Source organism: Nelusetta ayraudi, unplaced genomic scaffold (genome assembly GCF_046127955.1).
Source record: "Nelusetta ayraudi isolate G7.1 ecotype Tasmania unplaced genomic scaffold, CSIRO-AGI_Nayr_v1 ptg000006l, whole genome shotgun sequence".
In the NCBI taxonomy this organism is placed as follows: domain Eukaryota; kingdom Metazoa; phylum Chordata; class Actinopteri; order Tetraodontiformes; family Monacanthidae; genus Nelusetta; species Nelusetta ayraudi.
The window spans coordinates 1830870-1845299 of NW_027466056.1; the positions used below are offsets into that span (position 1 = coordinate 1830870).

Consider the following 14430-nt stretch of genomic DNA (forward strand, 5'->3'; position numbering starts at 1 on the left):
AAGAGAAAAGCGGATGCAGAGAGCAGAGCGCTCCAAGAACACGAGCAGCAAAACAAAAACAAAACAAAAAAACAACCGGAAGTTCTTTTTTTTTTATTTTGAAGTTATTATTATACCATGATTTGGGAAATGTTTTTCTCCGTGTGGCCCGTGAACTAAAATAAGTTTGACAAGGGGCCAAATGGGAAACTGAAGGATTTGCTGTTCTACCTTTAAAAATAAATAAATAAATAAATAAATAAATAAATAAATAAATAAATGCTCGAATGTTTGTAGATGTTTCATGAGATTAGGATCGAGTTGTTTATTTTTCCTTATGTACATTATGAGCGTCCCATGTCTGATGATTATTATTTGTTTTGAGTGCTATTATGCTATTTTCCCCACAAGGTGGTGCATGTCCTTTCTTTCCTTAGTTTTGGCTCTTTAATGAGGGCACGTGCAGATTAGCGACAGGTGTCCATTTGGGGGAAGCCGCACCATTTTTTCAACCTTACAATGTCATGTCGGTCAAGAGGAACCGTGTTTTGTTTTGTGAGGTGTTAATCAATGTGTTGACCAATGCTCACACCCAGAAGCAGAATCTACTTTTTGTTCGGCTTTTTGCTTGGCTTATGGTTTATGGCCAGTCATGCCAATACAGTTCTCCCCCAAATGCCCCTCAAGTGAACCGTGTAGTAAGGTCGCTACATGTAGTAAAGAAAAAAAAAAAAGTAGCTTTCTTGGACTTTGTTGTTGTTGTTGTTGTTGTTTTTTAGTCAGGGAAAAGTTTTAAGTTCGAGTTTGTTTGTTTGTTTGTTTGTTGAGTGACTCTTTTCCGGGACTCTGGACCCACGGAGGGTCTCGTGGCGGCTCGTTTCCTATACTGGATTTACTTTTCCTGTCCCGTTCGAGGCTTATTGGATCCACTTGGATTTGCCCCTTCGTCTCCTGGAAAACCTCGGTCGCTAGCTTTGGACAGCTAAGCGCAAGGGAGTTCTGTCTTCCGGCAACACTCAAGACACTCAACGGAACCGGGCCCGGAGGTATGTGTAGCGTGCTACCGGCACATGGCCATTGTTGTGTGCATTGGTTCGAACCCGACACTTTAATCTGGTGCGTTGTTAAATGACTCGGTGCGTGTGTGGGTGTTGCGTTTGAATGAACATTCTGACTCAGTCGTGGATGAGTGCGTTGATGATGAACGGATTGACTCCCTCCTGGGTGCGCGTGCTGTCCGTGCGTTATTGACTAACGTCGCTTTTGCGGGATTCGTGACCTTTGACTCGGTGTGATGGAGATGCGTTTATGAAAAAAATCACTCGGATTTCAGGACATTTGTTGCATTCTGACTTGAGGATTGTTGGCTGCTTTTACTCTATTGCCACTGTGTTTGATGCCTTTGTGGTATTGTGGTTGTGTTTTGCCAAGTGTTGATGACAGTTTTTATTTTTATTTTATTTGATCATCTGAAAGTGTGACATTCTGGGTTATCATAAATTGTCAAAGTGTTTGTTATTGCAACTGCTGACTCATGACTTCTGATAAGGACCAGGGTCAAAGTGGTGTTGCAGAGCCCACCTCTGCAGGTGTTGGAGACAAGAGGAACGTGTGGGCTCTGGTCCCAGTGGTCCCAGGTCTCTACGACGTTATAGGGGACGCAATGCTCATTCAAGTGGTCCCACCCCCCCCCAACCTCTCGGCCTGTAGTTGGCGCTCTGAAGCAGCGACAGTTTTCATTTTTTCATCACAATTTTTTTTTAGCAGCCTTGACGTGTGCAAAATTTGGTGCAGATCGAACCTTGTTCAGTGGGTCACAATGAGGTAGAAAGTCCCCATTTTCCTCGGGGGGGGCGCTATTGAGCGGATTTGTACAATTTTGGAATAAAAATAAATTCTCATTTGGTGAGTTGAAGGGGGTCAAAATTGGTTTCTTGTACTGTCTGTGTCAGGTTTAAACCCTCAAAGTATGAGAGGAACACACAGGAGTCAAGCATATCATACTCGCGAGGAGAGCAGTGACGGAGAGCAACCTCAGTTACATTCCATCCACCCCACTCTGAAGCGCTTCCGACGGCAAACCTCCTTTTATTATCATCTTTTGGGGCGGTCCCTGGTACCAACCCATGTAGGGTTTAGATCATCTAAAGGTGCCATATGTACGAGACAGCACTCAGACATCATACTTCCTCCTCACTAGAAGGTCAAGACATCATACTTCCTCCTCACTAGAAGGTCAAGACATCATACTTCCTCCTCACTAGAAGGTCAAGACATCATACTTCCTCCTCACTAGGAGGTCATGGAAAGTTCTTCTTCTTCGCTGTTAGAACAACAGGAAACGCTCACTTCTCCGTCTCATGATGATGAGCTGCTTGTGCATGTGCATCTTCTTGTTCCTCTTTTTGCCAGACATCTGCTGCGAAGCTGTGCTTATTAGACTTTCGCTTGTAGTATGCATAGTATATTTTCACCTTTTAGCTTAAGCATATTATAGAGAAAAAATACAAAACAATGTCTGGCATTAATCAAAGGCAAATGGAAAAACGACCAACCGCTCAAGACAACCCTAACCCTAACCCTAACCACCGCGGGGCTTCCAAGACACTGATTTTGTTGTTGTTCAACATTAAAGCACATGTTTTCCACATATTTTTTTCTCCTATGAGGTGGGCCACCAAAACACTCCATCCATCTGCTGCTGCCATGACCTCTCTGTCACATTTTAGAACGCACTGTGGTCAACGAGTCAACCCCCCCCCCCCTTCCTCCCCCCCAACCCAACTGCAGGGCTGAAGCCAAGGGCCGCTGAGGTTGCCTTCTGCCTTCTGCCTTCTGCCTGAGTTTTTAAAATTGTCCATTTCAGGCAGTGACTCCGCCCTGCCCTCCAACACACACACACACACACACACACACACACACACACACACACACACACACACACACACACACACTCCCTCTGTGCTGGAAGAATGTTTAGACAGGAGACTTCTGATTTCCCCTCCCCTCGGCTTCATCGTGTCACCCAGCAGAGTTTCTACAGACGCGTCCAGAGAAGAAGCCCGCAACCAGGACGAGTCGTGGTGCATTTCTAAACATTTGTCTCCACTGACTTTTAGAGATTCCGACAACAAACAGGGACTTGTCTGTTTCATCTTCTCTCATATCGGTAACTTAGCGAGGTGTCCTGTGCGCTTTGACGCTCATGGTGTTTTCTGCCTCTGCTTGTGTGCAAACGTCCGTTACACAACATATGTTGGCTCAGTATGAGCTGTCACAGTTGTGCTAAAGACTCTCAACTCCACCCTTTATTCTTACGCACTGATCTGTTCAGGTGTACTGCTGATAAATGAGTGCCCTGGTTCCCTCGTGGGACCTGTCAGACTGCTCAGAGGTCTTTTCTCATTACCAATTTTAGCCAATGGAAGTCGTATGAGAAGGATAAGTTTATATCTTGCCAAAAAAAAACTTGCAATCAATTCATAACTGGATTGTAGATGTGTGTGTTTATGGCCAATAGAGTCATCCAGAACGATTATTCTGATTTGATATTATTGCATAACTTCGAACAGAATTGGGCCATAGTGGTTGTGGGGGATTTAGCAATGTTTTTCCTGTATTATGCTTTGAATGCAACAGTCAAAGGATTTAATGCAAGTACACACACACACACACACACACTAGTGCACACGTTAATCATCTGCTTCAGTTGGCTCATTGTGCCATAGAAGTAAAGGTGGAGTCGTGTTTGGTCTGCAGCCATATCCGGGTCGTTGCTGTCAAAGCTACAGTGTGAATAGCAGGATTTAAGGTTTACAGGTGAAACACCGACGACGCAGTGAATTTATAAACTGATAAATGGCGGCGTGTCAGTGGAGCGGATCTGCAGCACAACTCTGAAGAATAGGCCAAGGAGCTGCAAATACTGCGCTTAATGGTTCCTCAAATATTGACATAAGCGTTGGAAAGTCAGTTCCCGAGAAGGAGTGTAAAATGTCAACAGTAACTTGGACGCTCGCAGTGACTCTCACAGTTCACTTGAAAGTCAAAATGTAAGCGGCTTAATTCCTCCCAGGGAATGTTTCTGCGAACCGCTCTGTGGCGTCCTGGGATTTCTCACTGAAAATGCCGCTGCGACTCAGACGGGAATGAAATGCACGGGAAAGCTGCTACACAGAATTTAGTTTTATTACAACACAGAAAGTTTGCTACAGAGGAAGCAGCTGAGAGGAAGTTGTACATAGGCAAGGTTCCAACGTGAAACAGAAACAGCTTGGCTCGGCCTCCCGTTTGGCCGGCGACGCTCGACACCGACAGCTTGACAAACTGCACATGGACGCAAAGTCTCATCAAACATATACAATGATTACAAATATAGATGGCTTACTCCTAGTCATGAAATACCAATAAATATAATCCCACAAGATCTTTTTTTTTTTTTTTTGCATTTGCAATCACTCACACCCACACACCAGTGGATGACAATAACAGATATTTTGCTTTGGTACTTTCTGTGATAATATGCTCACAACAAACCTGCAAGCAAAGGCACCAGGCTGCCAAATCTCATTTTGATCAACTTGAATAATCATTTCAATAGTTGCTCCAATCAGTGAGCGACTCTGGCAGATGCCTGTGGATTTTGTTTCGCTCCATCCGTCTGGCTGGAATCCGTGCAGCACCTGTTTAGCTTCAGCGTTGCAGTCCGACAAGATAAGGTGCTGCGCAGCGAAAGAGGTGAACCGATGGTGTCAGGCAGACATGGGCTCATAGCTGTGAAAGTGGATCCCCTTCGAGCAGGTGATCTTCATCACGGCGCCGTGCAGACTGGGGTCAGTGATCAGCCTCATCATCCCCTCTGCTATCAACGACGGCCTGCGTGTAGAGGAGGAGGAGGAGGAGGAGGAGAGAGCGAGAGTTGGCAATGTAGATTTAAGAGGCAAAAGATTGAACGAGAGGCCGGTCTTAGAACCCACTGGGCGGTTCTTTCGACTGTTATGTGCCAAATTCTTTTGCTGGATTCCAATTTGAAGAGCCGGCAGGTCAAACTTTGTTGGATAAAGGTTTTAAAAGTATTCACAATCTGTACTGAAGTATTCAACTCCTTCACTCAAGTACAAGTAAGAAAGTACGGGTACAAGTACTAAAATGTACTCTAGTAAAAAAAAAGTAAAGATGTTTTTTTTTCACCATTGATACGTTTGTTGATCATTTTGCAAAAGTGAAAAAGTTGTGACAGAATCGTGACTTGCGTGAGCATTTGGATCATTTTTAACAGCAGAAAAGGTACTGAACAGTGACCGCAAAGCCGAGGTACTCTAAAATAATGTCCCTCTGAAATATTAACTGCACAACGGCATAGTTCAAATAACTACACGTCAAACAGCTGTAATAAATAATGCGTGTATTACTTTGGACTTTTTTTGTTTGGTGGTGTGCCAAGGGATTTTTTTCAATGTAAAAAAATGTGCTGTAGCTCAAAAAAGGTTGGAAAAAAAATGAACTTGCATACAACGTCATGATATTTTGTTTTTACCACTCAACCTCTTAACATCTGTAAAGTGCAAGACGTTCTTATGGCCAATCCACATCTATTCCTTTGTTGCTACAATACCTGTCTGAACTTTTGCTATAGCAAAAACTCATCATCAAACATTTAAAAGCAATACAAAACGAACAAAAAATATAACACACAGATGGAGAAGACTTTTTCTTTAAGTAAACACAAGTGTGTGCACATATAATCATGTTTAGTGTTAAAGCTTCAAAGAGGCTCGAAATATTTGACTTACTTTAAAACTCCAAATTTGTTGATTTTGCTCTTGAAATCGTCTTTGAACTTGAGAAACTTGCCCAGGTTTTCCACCTTTTCCACTGAGTGCAGGAGAGGGGTGTCGACGAAGGCCGGGCACAGGACGTTGATACGGACGCCGTAGTCGCCCTCGGTGGAGGCGTCCTGCAAGTGGACGTTTTCAGGACGACATCTTGAGCAGTGTTCCACACCGTTGTCTGCGTGAATGTTAGCGCGTGTGTGTGTGTGTGTGTGTGTGTGTGTGTGTGTGTGTGTGTGTGTGTGTGTGTGTGTGTGTGTTACCGCTATCGCTCTGGTGAAGCCAATCACTCCATGTTTAGTCGCCGTGTAGACGGGCTGATGAGGGGAATGTAAGAAGGCTGCAGTGTAAAGAGAACAGGAGGAGAGAGAGGACGTCATCATCAGCGTAGATCATTTTTTTGAGAGTCAGATTTTTCATGCACATGGCATAGAAATGATTTCGATCTGGAAACTCAGAACATTAACCCTAATCGCTACTCCACAATAGCCACTCCAGGTATCAATAATCCTCAATAAACTGTTTACCGTTCACTTACTCTTGTCTTTCTGTCAGTAAATACAGTTACAACTAATTAACGGTCCCTGAAAAATGAGGTTGCTTGTAATTTCAATTTCAACAATCTTGACTCGAGGATCATCATATTTTTGCTTTTATTGATTTGCTTTCATGTGCTAAGTATCCCACAGTGTGCTGCTATTAACTCGTACAGCTCACAATGCCAACAGCGACAACAGCCAAAGCTTGCTCGTCTGCGGAATAACTGAACGGCACAATCAAACTGAATGTGACACCACCTCCTCCAGGATGTGAGTTTTGATTTATTAGGTGGCTGAGGTGGCACGGTAGTTAGTGCTGCCGCCTCACAACAAGAAGGTTGTGGGTTCGATTCCAGGCCTGAGGCCTTTCCGTGTGGCGTTTGTACGTTCTCCCTGTGTCTGCGTGGGTTCTCTCCGGGTTCTCCAACTTCCTCAGGCAGTCCAAAAACATGCACACGAAGCAAATTGGGAACTCTAACTGACCGTCGCTATGTCTCCTAGGTAAAGAGATGAGTTGCTGCACTATTGTGTTGTATTGTGGAGATGAGTGGCAGGCACTCTTGAATCTTTTCTACCTCTTGAATTGAAGGGGACTTTTGGATAAAAGCTGAAACGTCCTCAAGTAACGAGCACAAAGTCCAGTTGGCCACAGCACAACTCTGAAAGACTGCCGTTGCCCTGGGTGACTTCACCAGCGACACATACTGTCATGTCATGTGCTCCACTTTGCAACACGAGTAAACAACAGTGTTTTCCCTTGAACGCGACGCCTGGCAGAATTTCCGTTTGATCAGGTTCAAACTTGTCCCCGGCTGTTTTTGGAACGGCAAACGCATGCCTGCACGCGCACACGCACACACATTCATATTGTCACAGTTGACGTAAGCGGTGAATGACTGCATTAAGCTGTACATTTTTCCCAACTGTCACAGCCGTTGAGTATCAACCGCGCCTCGAGGATATAAGAGGATCCATCCAACGAGCCGTTGCATTATTTGTGCCGAGGAGCGTTGAGTTGCTGAACAGGTCAGACGGAGACACAGTCACTTTAGATTACACAATATTTCCTTATTTTTGAGCTGTTGAACACATGATGTTGGTGTCTTTGAGGCACAATCAGAGACTTGACCTTTGAGGCTTTCGATTGCCTAATGTTCTCTTGTTGGTGCTTTCTTTCTTCATCGTACTTACTTTCATCGTAATTATTTATTTGTTTATTTTTTATAACGCAGCTCCTATTAATGATTGGCATGAATGAAGCCTGCAACTCATCATAATGTACAGCGAAAGGAATGTTTATTTTTCATCTTGTTTCTGAGTGTCAGAGTGTTGACTCAGCTTCAGCCAGAGGCGGCTATATCTGTCCACTCGTGAAACTCTGCTGACTCATTTGGCTTTGCGTCCTCCTATTGGCTGCTGTTCTTGATGATTCTCACATTTGAAATGTGGGCACACCCAAAACAGGGGGTCTCATGCTGCCTTAATTATGCATCTTTCTTTCTATTTATCTGTCCAATGTTGCATTAATGCGGCAGTTTTTCGCAAAATAAAAGCGATATTTCTAAAATTTCAGTACGGTTGCGATTAGCAGGCGTTTCCGTTGAATGGTGTGAATCGCATAAGCCGAGATTTGACGAGAAGTACATTTGCTTTTGTTTGTCTACGTTTGTTGTCTGTCAAGAATGGTTGTTATATTTTTCTCTTAGATTACTTGTAAAAAAATATTCCGTCTCCTCCTCCGTCCAATCATAACACGCCATTTTCACAGGTCAGTGAACTGGTCACGTGACCCTTAATGTAAATGCGAAGACTGTTTCCATGACACTTTTGCGATTGACCTATATATCATCTAAAAAAGAAACACCTCATGAGAGCGTCAAAACCTTTCAGCCATATGTCAGAGGTTTTTCCAAGCTTAGCTGTTTTCATCACCAGTTTTTTATTGTCATGTTTAGGTTTTGCACAATTCTAGGGGTCATGGAAATGCAGCAATGCAGCTCCAGCCAGACTGTAGGTAACCAACGACCCACAGTCTGGCTTGGACAAATGTAACTTGTAATGTAAAATATCCCGTGTTAAAATGATGTGTGATATTTTAGTATGAGTAGCCAACCTGCCATAGAGGATACATTGATGATGGTGCCTCCCTCCTTGCCGTTCTCTTTGCTCATGTGTTCCAGTCCCAAGTAGGTCCCTTTAATTACTGATATCTGTGGGGATAAAGAGACACAAGTTGTTTCTTATGACACCTGTGACCTTGCTTGAGAGCAGGAAACGGGACATCAAATTGCAGGGAAAGAATGTGTTACCCAGGCCAAATGTTAACTTATAGAGCCGTGGTTGCCTGCTCGAGACAGTATCTGGCAAAAGACGGCCCCCACTGAACTCAGTCCAGCTTTTTCCTCAGATTGCAATCCCACTCTCCTGCAAAAAAGACCTTGAGTTGTTTACTAATTGCATGTTGGACACGGGGCAGAAGAGGAAAACAAAGATGAAAGCCTAAAAGACACACATCTGATAAAGTCTTTAGAGGAATTTTTTGGGTAAAGAGGAATTTAACTGAAGAGCCATCTGTTTACACAAATGGCACCATGATGGGATCAACCCTCATTTAAACACGAAAGCAGCACAGAAGAAAGGGTTCAGTGTCCTTTGAAAGTACTCAAATTTGTCAACTCGTATTTAGGATTCGCTCCTTTGCTTTTTGCTCTCCGTTAGCTGTCATTTAAGCAAGTGGGCAAGAAGAGACAGAATTAAGGAAGAAAATGTAAGAATGTTTGTGCACCATTGGAATTTTTATCATCCTCATCATTATTATTATTATCTGCTGCTTCTCTGTTATTAGACAGGAGAATCAGTTTGGGGTAATGTTCCTTGAACACATGCAGCAAATGCCTGGAGGCCGTCCACGTGCATCGTGTTCACGTGCACAGGAGGAAACAGTTGGGTTGAGCCAAGATGATTGAAGGCAGCAACATCGAGGGGCTGGACCAGTGGACACGTATATCAGCAGACGTGGAGCGTTTTATGATGTCGAATTCACTATCTGCATCATTGAAAAGTGCGATCAGGAAGAACTGCGATTCAGTGGCTGTGTCTCAATTCAGGGTCTGCATCCTTGGAAGGAAGCGTCCTCCGTCTGAAGGAAGCGTCCTCCGTCTGAAGGAAGCGTCCTCAGTCTGAAGGAAGCGTCCTCAGTCTGAAGGAAGCGTTCTCCCAAGGACCCGGCCGAGAAGGACCGACCCAAACCCGCCTCCCCGGTAACCACACGGGACGGTCTAGCCTTCGGCGTATTTCCTGGTTGCGTCACCGCCGGTCCCTCCTGCTTGCCAACCCCGGAAGTGACGTTTTCATAGTATCAAGCTAACCATTGGTTCGCCATCTGACGGTGGTGTTGGATGTTCAAATAAGTAAAAACCCTACGTTAAAAACTGGATACTTTATCTGAAATTTCAATACTTAAATTTATACAAAGTGTCTTTGCCAGTAAATGCAGCTCATTTCAGCTGACTTCCCAGGATGCTTTGCAGCAGCAAGCAAAGCATCCTGGGATACAGAAGGAGGTGAAGGATAGTAGCGGTGCAGCCTTGGAATCGGCTAAAAGTAGGGTGCATTTCCGAGGGCGCATTTGGAGCATCCTTTGGACTTTTGGGAATTGGGACGAGCCTTCGCGCAGTGCTATGACACAACTTCCTTTCAAATGCAGCCTATGAAGGATGCAGACCCTGAATTGAGACACAGCCAGTGAGTCATGTTTTGCATGTGCTTCCTCTTAAAGCCGCACGTGGAGGCAGAAATTGTGCAATACTTGTTTCATCACCGCGTGAAGGCAATTTCACATATTTATTTTCCTGTTAATACTCTATCAATACAGCTGTACTGATACTGAATGTGCGTATTGAGTCGGTGCACAGTGCGTGCACTCCACCTTCAACATGAGCGGCCTTACAAGATCGTATGGAAACACAAACTCATGGGAACAATCTCCAGATGATTACTTTTTGTTTTTCGGGTCGACCCAGGAGTAATTAAGAACAGAGTCACCATCAGATATCTATATGGGAGGAGAAAAGCAGCTTTGCTTAACAAAGCACATCATGCTTGTGAAACTAGCTGCACCAAACGAGGTACAGTGTTTTTCATTTGCTGCAGCTCAGAGGTTCATTTCTGCCAGATGTTGACAGCCTTGATTAACCCGTGTTTTGAATTGAAACCAGCTGCTGCATCTCTGTAACAGAGACGTGGCTGCCTGAATAGAGCAAATGCTGGATACACTATGGGCCCACCAGCCCAAAGGTTGGCAAATGCCTTCCAATCAAATGGGTCAGAATCACAGGATTCTGTGTGGCTTCCCGAGCCGGGGTGTCAAATTCATGGTATCACGAGGTGTAATCACTAGGTAGCGCTAAGTAGCCACGGCTTTCAGCAGATTATTCCATGTGTGGATTGTGATGCTCTCGTATATATGCGGTAAGCTACAGCAAGCATATGTACATTCAAAAAAAAAGAACTCGTGTCACACAGCACATGCTCTTATGACTTTTAGATGGTGAAGAAGAGACTTGATTACTTGATAGTGGCTCCATCTAGATTGCACTCCAGCCAAAACTGTTTTGTCTACAATGGGCTTTGAGCCATTCCTGGCATTCAAGCTCATGTGAACTCACGCAGGCCTGAGTTGATTTCCAACTGGCTGTTGTCAAAAATAACAAGTAGTACTAAAAATCACAGTGGTTTAATACAAATACCCCGCCTGCAGTCGTACTCTTTTTCATGCGCCTGTGAATCAAGACTTTCACATAACTCAATATACTTACCAACTATAATCTTATGAAAGAAAAAGAACTGACCTGACTAGCAGCAGGAATGTGTACATATAGAAATGTGTGGCGCTGTGTTGTGTTGTATGAAGGAGAGGCAATGCAAGTTCGAGGTCTAACACACACCCCCTGTTTCCTTTCCCATTTGATTTTAAAACTTCAGGATTTCCTTCTCTTACTATTACTGACATTCCATCTGTTACAAGACTGCTGGCAGCTCTACATCATTTTTGAATCAAATCTAGAAACCTTCCTGTCAGTAATCATTGGAAAAGAAAAGATGCTTGCAGGTTTCTTTAGGGGAACATAATAAACACCAGATCTTCTTTTCCTGCAGCTTGATTTTTTTTAATTTTTTAATCAGTGTATGCATGTCCTTCAATTCGTGGAAAGGTGAAATGGAACTGTTAACTCAGAGAGTATTTCTGGCAGCAAAGAATGATGGAGAGGGAGACTTTGGATTGATCTTACTAGGTTAACTTGGACGGTCTTCTCCCAGATGTTTTCATTGTTTATGCCCGCATTGTTTATAAGGATGTCCAGGCGGCCAAACGTGTCCACTGTTCTCTGGAACGCATCTGTTGAGCAGAAACAAAGATCCGTCAGTGAATGACTGCAGAGGCTGGAACAGCATCACACTCTTTCCTGGAAACTTGGAGGGAACCAAAAATGCTTCACTGTGTCACTTGAGAGAAGGGGTTACAAAGTCCATGAAATACTACACAGACTTCCAGATAAGAGTGACATGTTTTTCAATGCTTTCAAATGAATACCAGATGCAGCGTCATAAAATAACACACAGGTTGTTTTTCCAGTCACGGTTTCATACTTTTTTTTTTTGACACACTTGAATCTCTGAGAACTCGAGTCTTAAATCTTAGACATCCATCCATCCATCCATCCATCCATCCATCCATCCATTGATGAAGAGTTTTGACATTAGTTAATGTTTGTTTCTAAATCCAACAGATGTCCTTCCACTCCTAATTTGAGAATTGGGATCCGCTCAAGCTTTCTGCCTCATGAGTTATTTTTTCCTGATCCCTTTCCACAATCAAGTGTCAAGTGTCCTCAGATGACTGTTATGATATAATGAAATACAAATAAAAATGAATTGAATTGAATTATTTCGATTTTACAGTGATCTCTTGCTTGAAGTTGTTGTGAACAAAGATGCTCATTCAATTATTTTTTGTTGTTGTTGTTGTTGCAATTGTTATTTTTGTGCACTCTTGGAAAGTGGACGAGCCACAAAAATGGCAGACATGAGGTACAAAACATGCTGAAGCAAGTGAAGAAATCCGTGGCCTTTCATAACAAGAAAAGTTTAGTGTGTGAGAGGGCAATGACTGCAACACTATTCATTCATGAAATAATGCTCCTGTGCACCTAACTTGCTCAATCAAAGCAGCAGAGGCCAAGTGCTGTTATCTGAGTGAGCATCGGCTCACTTGCTGACTCATTTGGACATAAACACACTTTGTGCTCTGTTTTGTTGCTCGCTGCCAGTCAGCGACTATTAAAACCATTATAAGTTTTCATTAGTCACCAACGTAAAGCCTGTAATTAAGATGATGCACTGTGATAATCCATGGGATGGGTCAAATGCAGAGGACAGATTTACCATCCTACGGGACGTGACGATCAGTGGGCCTATAACCTTAATCCTTTAACCTTTAACCTTCAACCGTGTTGGGTGAGGACAGAATGGAATTAACCTTTTTAGTCCCATGTGGGGGAATTGCACGTCATAGCAGCAGGAATACTCGTGCCTTTGTTTCCATTTATTGAGTCTGGTTGTTGCATCTGCAGGAGACTCTGACTTGGTGAGTACGTAGATGAAGTGTTGGGTTATTCCATGTTATTTCCATGTTGTTATGGGAAGTTCTGATAGTGTTGAAGGGAGCAGACAGGCGGACGATGTCGAGCAACTGCACTCATTGTAATGAATCAGTATGCAGTATCTGGTATCGGCACCAGTATCGGTTTTGAGTACTCTAGTTGTACTGGTAAAATATGTGTCGATAATGCAATGGTTTTTCTATATCTTTACTCCTTTCTACATTGTAGATACACACTGAAGACATTAAATATGTATATGAGCAATATATATGAAATTCTGTAGCAGAGAGAAAAAAGAAATGAAAATATGAATTTTTTTGAGTTATGTCACACTTTTTTGTTTACTACATAATACCATATATGTTTCATTCATTCATTGTTTTGATCCCTGAAGTGAGAATTTATATGAATAGTCATCAAAAGGAAAGAAGAGCCGTGGCATGAGAGGGTGTGTCCAAGCTTCTGACTGGTAGTGTGTATGACAACTTGGTTAAATTTGTGTTCACACTGCAGTGAAACTTTAAAAAAAAAAAGAAAGAAAAACCCGTTTTCTAGAAAAAACCTGCTTAGGAATGCAAATAACCAAACATCTGTGGAGAATTAAACTCTCCACAGATGTGATGTGCCTTATTAAGTACTGGATATCGGTGAGTACTGGAATGCAAGTCGCCCTGTAAAAAGTGATATTGGCTCTTCCCGAGTTACAGTCATGCCATGATACTGTTCATCAGGGCTGATTGGAAGTGAGGAGAAGCGGACGAGCGCGCGGCTGCAGGACTACGGCCAAGTTCTGTGATGCAGAACCTGTAACCCTGCTGGAATTTCAAGGAAACAAACCGGCGAACCCGGTCTTGGAGCTGACGGCAGCCAGCCAGAGGTGCGACGCTGGGCTGGAGCGCCGTGGTCGGAGGCTGCGTGTGTCCTCGCCCTTGCATTCCAGACCCTGGCACCCCACAATTAGGCATGAACATGCTGTACCTGCTGTGTGCCAGGTGCAACCCTCTCACCGAGAGGAACATGTGCACACATGTGAAGGACACGTTACGATCCACGTCGGGTACAGTGGGCCGGTTCGGGCACTGACACTCTGCTGTCGTAGACTTTTCACTCTGTGTCCGCAGCAATACAGTGACGCAGTGAGGAGCAACCCCAAACTGCATTCCACAGCCGCTAGCCTGCAGGCTTTCACCCGCTCTACATCACAATGAGACCTTGTTCCTCCTTCTTCTTCCTCCCAGCCTCAATTCCGCTTCACACGTGCTTTTTGATTCAGCCTCCTGTGTTCCTCCCTTCATGTGCAAACGCACAACGCACATGCAACAGATGCAGGGCGGCTATCAGGCTCGGAAGTGTCAACAGGTGGTAAAATACACCACCAGTCAACAGTTTGGCCACGTACTTCTGATTGAATGGTTCTTC

The 14430-nt window shown here is 43.8% G+C and overlaps 1 protein-coding gene across 2 annotated transcripts in view; it reads right to left on the reverse strand.

The window, feature by feature from the left end:
- Positions 1-4151: 4151 nt before the first annotated feature.
- Positions 4152-14430, reverse strand: part of hpgd (15-hydroxyprostaglandin dehydrogenase) — a 55193-nt gene continuing 44914 nt past the window's right edge. For both annotated transcript variants that reach the window (XM_076013953.1, XM_076013942.1), the window contains exons 4-8: positions 11641-11747; positions 8463-8559; positions 6074-6150; positions 5772-5935; positions 4152-4854 (exon numbers count right to left, since the gene is read on the reverse strand). In XM_076013953.1, coding sequence (XP_075870068.1) covers positions 4731-4854; positions 5772-5935; positions 6074-6150; positions 8463-8559; positions 11641-11747 — 569 coding nt within the window. In that variant the 3' untranslated portion in view covers positions 4152-4730. The remainder of the gene's footprint in view (positions 4855-5771; positions 5936-6073; positions 6151-8462; positions 8560-11640; positions 11748-14430) is intronic.